We start from the raw sequence: 4,312 nt of genomic DNA on the forward strand, positions 1-4,312 counted from the left end.
TTTTTCCAATACAACAGGTATAGCTATGATTCCTCTTTTTTTGGGATCTAAATAACAAGGGACTACAAAATATTAGTATAATTGAGTATAAAAGCTGCCCATAGTGGGTTATACATTTATTGCATAGTTAGTGCATACATCGTATAAATAAATCCTATGCTTGAGAACATTTCGTGGCAGAGTTTTTTGTTTTTACAAATGTTGATGTAATGTATGCCAGTTGAGAAAGCATGGGAAATGCGGGTATAATAGAATATAAAATGGTATAAAAGTATACATAACAAGAAATAGAGATAAATAAATATTACAGATAATAAAAATAATAAATTATAATAAAGGACGTGTGGAAATCTTATCGCAAATAGCATCTACGAACAGTAAGCTTAGCATAAATAATAATTGTATGTATGTATAAAAAACAGAGTACAAAATATAGCTTCAATTTCACTGGATAATACTTTAAACAATATTCAATCATTAAAAAATAAAACAAAAACAACTTCAGTTTGTAGATCGGCGCACTACAAATTAAGCAATTAATTTACAAATTGTGCATAGACTCTCTAAAAATAAACATAAATGCTAATGATTTGTGTGTGCTTTGTGCGCGCATGTTTTTTGCTCTCAACTTCAAATTTTGTTTGCTTCGTTCTTTATTTTTTAGGCTTTCATCAAGAGATGCGGCTCGGAGCGCAGAGAGTCCGTGAGGTATTGTGTTTTCATTGTCTTCTGGAAATAGCGCTTCTCGTTCGGCGAATTCACCATATAAACAATTGGACGTACGCCCACATTGCGCCACAGATCGCCTATGTGCCTGCAATAGATTTAAATTTTATATAGGTATGTAGGTAAACTGAATTCAATTTTGAGATTGCTCAAGGAATTTGTAATTTGTCACTGACCCATGCAGCAGGGCTGCCACCTAGTAACAAATACAATTTGAAGCTAAGGATGAACTTTGCTAAACTATCGTAGCTCAGTATTTGGGGCGTTGCCAAATTATTAAATTAACAAGGACAAATTGAATTAGTTTTCGTTTGAATAACTTACAAATTGAACTCTTCCTTGTTGAGAAATACAACACTGATGCCAATTACAGGCGCAATTATATTTCGCAAAATTGCTCCATATATTGAGGTAACAAGCGTTGACGATTTGAGTATGGACAGCGATAAATAGCTCTCATGCCACAGGCCACAAATGATTTCAGGCCTCAATTTACGCAGCTGTAAATATAATTTTAAAATATATATATATATTTTAATTTATTTTTATTACATACAAAAAAAAAATTAACTCTATTAAGCTAAGCATTCTCTGTGGTTTTCTTTTGCTCACCTGGTAAATGGCCAAGGGCGACCGACTAATCACAACGGTTCGCTGCGTAAACGTCTCATTCGCTGCCATAAACTTCTGCAGCTGATCAATCATCAGTGCGCTGGTGTCCTGCAGGTGCAGGAACAAAGTGGGCGGCATGTTCTGCTCTTCCAGAAAGTCCGCCAATTGCTTCAAAGTAGACACCGACTCCCGATCATACTGCGAGCTGAAATGAAATGGGAGTTTTAACATAGTTGAAACTTTAGTTATTCTTTAACATTTTACCCCATTGGATGGTGCTCCGTTATGCTCAGCTGTTGTAGTTCATGAAGCGTGTGATGCGAGAGGTTGCCCGTGAGGCCGGCACGCTCCAAAGTCAGGCGATTGGCTATTACTATTTCGCCGCAGGCCGTAATGCCGGCATCCAACAGGACATTTCGGTAGCCACGTGCCAGACACTGCGAAGGCAAATGGGGTTGGTTACTATTGATTTTTGACTACCGAACAACCACCATCTGATATCTGCTACTGTCGTCGATGACGTCACAAAACACACTCACTCACTCACCTTTTTGACAGCTGCCTGCGAATTCTCGGGTGCATCGTAGCCGGCGCCTCGGTTCGCGATGGGCCAGTAATTGGGCCAATCGTCCGGTGTATTTAGCAGGCTGAGCAAACGCTTCTCATTGGGGCTGCGCTGCAGCTTGACGAACTTGGATGCCACACAAATGGCCACCAGGGTCAGGGTGCACCAAGGAATGGCCAAATTGCAGAAGAACCACAGCACATTGAAGCAGAAGAAGACGAGACTGATTGTGCAGCAAAATAGTTTGTAGATCATTTTAAGGCACAGCCAGCACCAGCGCCACCACATTCACTACAAAATGCTGCTAAACGCACAAATTAGTGTTGTTTTGGTTTATTTATAAATGGCTTTTTTTTTTAGTTTTTTTGTTAGTTTACATTTACCCCAATAAGAAATGCGTGCCGCCAACCAACGTCCCACTTGCCACTCCCACTCTGCTTATTGTCGTTTGTGCCACTCGTAATCTTTCAAGAACTTTTTGTATTTTGTCTGCTCGACTCGTTGGTTTTAAAACCCTTTCTAATCGAAATTACTATATTTAATTAAATCTAAATTAAATCGTCGGTTAATCACAAACGCAGTCAAAACGATGTGTGCACGAATTTTCCAATAAGAAGTGGTCTTAGTGATGTGAGCGAAGCTAGCAAGTGGATCACGCAACTATCGATTGCAACGATAGAAGAGTGCGCGCACTTTAAAAGTGAGTACTTATGCTAAATTGAGAAAATCGTTGGATTTGTAAGCAATTTGATAAATCTGAACTATTAATTTATTTAATTAGCAGTCGAAATACATTTCAATTTACAATTTTGTTAACATTCGCACCCAGCCTCTGATCGAAGGATGTGACAGCCGTGTATAAACACCCGGATAAAACGGATCTAAATTAGAAATGTTGAATAATACGTGATATAGTAATACAAGTATACTAATTTAAGCACTCACCTGCGCAGCCGACGCCCCAAGACACAATGCCGATGAGCTTGCCTTGAGCTGTAAGTGGACCACCGCTGTCGCCTATTCCGAAACGAAGGCAGCAATGTTATCAGACATTTATTAAGGTAAAAATTTAATTACTTACCCTGACATGCATCCGTGTTACGTGCAGAGGCGCAGAACATGCTGCCGAAACAAGAAACACAATTCGTTATTAATTGGATATTGGCTGAATCAGATCTCTCTGTCTCACTATATAACTCTCTCTCTTTTTTCTAACATTCTCTCTCTCGCCTTACTTACGCATCAGTTACTCCGCCGTGATATTTCAAATCGTTGTGACATCTTTCCTGATTAACCGTCCGCACTGTAGTGTACTTCAGCGTAGAGGACAGAACCGATTCCGTGCTGCTCATGTAACCCCAGCCGGAAACAACGGCCAGCTGATTCTCCTCGATCACGGCCCCAGCCTCGGGCAGAGCAATGGGCGAGACATTGGGATCTTGGGTCAAGGCGCCCGGCTGTGTACGCAGCAGCGCCACATCGAAGTTCATGTCCTTGGCATCGTACGAGGGATGCTTATAGATCGTTCGAACACTCATCAGACTGCCGCCGCTGGAGCGCTTCACGCTGCCTAGGCGCAGGGTGAACTCCTGGGGGCTTTTCTCGTGGCCATCGATGCAATGGGCGGCGGTGATGGCCCAGCTGCCGTCCAAGACAGAGGCGCCACAGATGTGAACGGTGAGGCGCCGTAGCGATAGCTGATAAGGAAACTCGCCCTCATTTGCCTCCCTTCCGTTCACAATGCGTCCGTCGGGGCGACGCGGCGGCACTGAGGCCTCACAGATCTTCCAAGAGATCGCAAATATTAGAGTTAGAAGTGGAGCTAGGTTCCGCATGGCTTTGCTGACTCAACGAAACTGAATTGCCAGCTGTTTGCCAAGCAGAAAAAATACGTTGATCAAACCATTGCGGGGAGTTGCACTTTATCAATACTCTCTGTTATCTCAGCTCTTGTACTTTGTTTCAGCTAGACTATAATTAACAATTGTCAATAGGTCTTGTCTTGTTTAGGTTTTATTGCCTTACTCTGTCTTTTTCTCTGTTTTTTAGTGATTATTATTGGTGTTTGGTAACAACGGCAATGAACTTCCATCGCAGTTAGGCCGAAAATTCCCCCGCATTGGAAAATATCAATTGAATTACTAAGAAATATATTTACCTGAAAATTAAAATCTCAGTCATACATTTTCTTCCTTTAGACACCATACAATTTTGTAATATAACTATACCGACATTAAAAATTATTAAATTATTTGTATATTATCAATAATCATTAAAAATTTTAAGCTTAACCGTCAACATATTCGATTGCTTTCTGCTCAGCTGTTTCAAAGCATCGATATTACTGCGGAAAGTCGATTGTTTTCATATCTCTGACAAATAGGTTGCTCCTTTTGCAGATTTCATGAT

At 40.7% G+C, this 4,312-nt stretch overlaps 2 protein-coding genes across 3 annotated transcripts; both read right to left on the reverse strand.

Moving 5' to 3' along the window:
* Window positions 1–81: 81 nt before the first annotated feature.
* Window positions 82–2,512, reverse strand: LOC108659848 (glycerophosphodiester phosphodiesterase 1). Of its 2 annotated transcripts, none has more exons than XM_018112981.3 (6): window positions 2,287–2,512; window positions 1,886–2,204; window positions 1,603–1,775; window positions 1,339–1,543; window positions 1,051–1,226; window positions 82–814 (listed from the first exon to the last, which is right to left on the reverse strand). In XM_018112981.3, the coding sequence occupies exons 2-6, from the start codon at window positions 2,189–2,191 to the stop codon at window positions 661–663; spliced, it is 1,014 nt and encodes a 337-aa protein (XP_017968470.1). In that variant the 5' UTR covers window positions 2,192–2,204; window positions 2,287–2,512; the 3' UTR covers window positions 82–660. The 2 variants fall into 2 exon arrangements, with proteins under 2 accessions (XP_017968470.1, XP_017968469.1); XM_018112980.3 differs by having other exon boundaries at window positions 1,886–2,207.
* Window positions 2,513–2,638: 126 nt separating this feature from the next.
* Window positions 2,639–4,064, reverse strand: LOC108659849 (trypsin-4). The gene is made up of 5 exons (XM_018112982.3): window positions 3,929–4,064; window positions 3,143–3,874; window positions 2,985–3,025; window positions 2,849–2,920; window positions 2,639–2,784 (listed from the first exon to the last, which is right to left on the reverse strand). Exons 2-5 carry the CDS (start codon window positions 3,736–3,738, stop codon window positions 2,705–2,707), a joined length of 789 nt encoding a protein of 262 aa, XP_017968471.1. The 5' UTR covers window positions 3,739–3,874; window positions 3,929–4,064; the 3' UTR covers window positions 2,639–2,704.
* Between the last annotated feature and the right edge of the window lie 248 nt (window positions 4,065–4,312).

The sequence above is a fragment of the Drosophila navojoa genome, chromosome 2, assembly GCF_054131105.1.
Source record: "Drosophila navojoa isolate 15081-1374.11 chromosome 2, UAZ_NAV_1.0, whole genome shotgun sequence".
NCBI classification, from domain to species: domain Eukaryota; kingdom Metazoa; phylum Arthropoda; class Insecta; order Diptera; family Drosophilidae; genus Drosophila; species Drosophila navojoa.

What these genes read in the sequence shown, in the direction of transcription:
- LOC108659848 (XM_018112981.3), bottom strand. Translation starts at nt 2,191, where the DNA reads ATGTGGTGGCGCTGGTGCTGGCTGTGCCTTAAAATGATCTACAAACTA. An exon ending in CGCAGGCAGCTGTCAAAAAG is followed by an intron (nt 1,776 to 1,885) that starts GTGAGTGAGTGA and finishes TTGCCTTCGCAG; the next exon opens with TGTCTGGCACGTGGCTACCG. An exon ending in AACAAGGAAGAGTTCAATTT is followed by an intron (nt 815 to 1,050) that starts GTAAGTTATTCA and finishes AATCTATTGCAG; the next exon opens with GCACATAGGCGATCTGTGGC.
- LOC108659849 (XM_018112982.3), bottom strand. Translation starts at nt 3,738, where the DNA reads ATGCGGAACCTAGCTCCACTTCTAACTCTAATATTTGCGATCTCTTGG. An exon ending in CACGGCGGAGTAACTGATGC is followed by an intron (nt 3,026 to 3,142) that starts GTAAGTAAGGCG and finishes TTGTTTCGGCAG; the next exon opens with CATGTTCTGCGCCTCTGCAC. An exon ending in TTGGGGCGTCGGCTGCGCAG is followed by an intron (nt 2,785 to 2,848) that starts GTGAGTGCTTAA and finishes TTTCTAATTTAG; the next exon opens with ATCCGTTTTATCCGGGTGTT.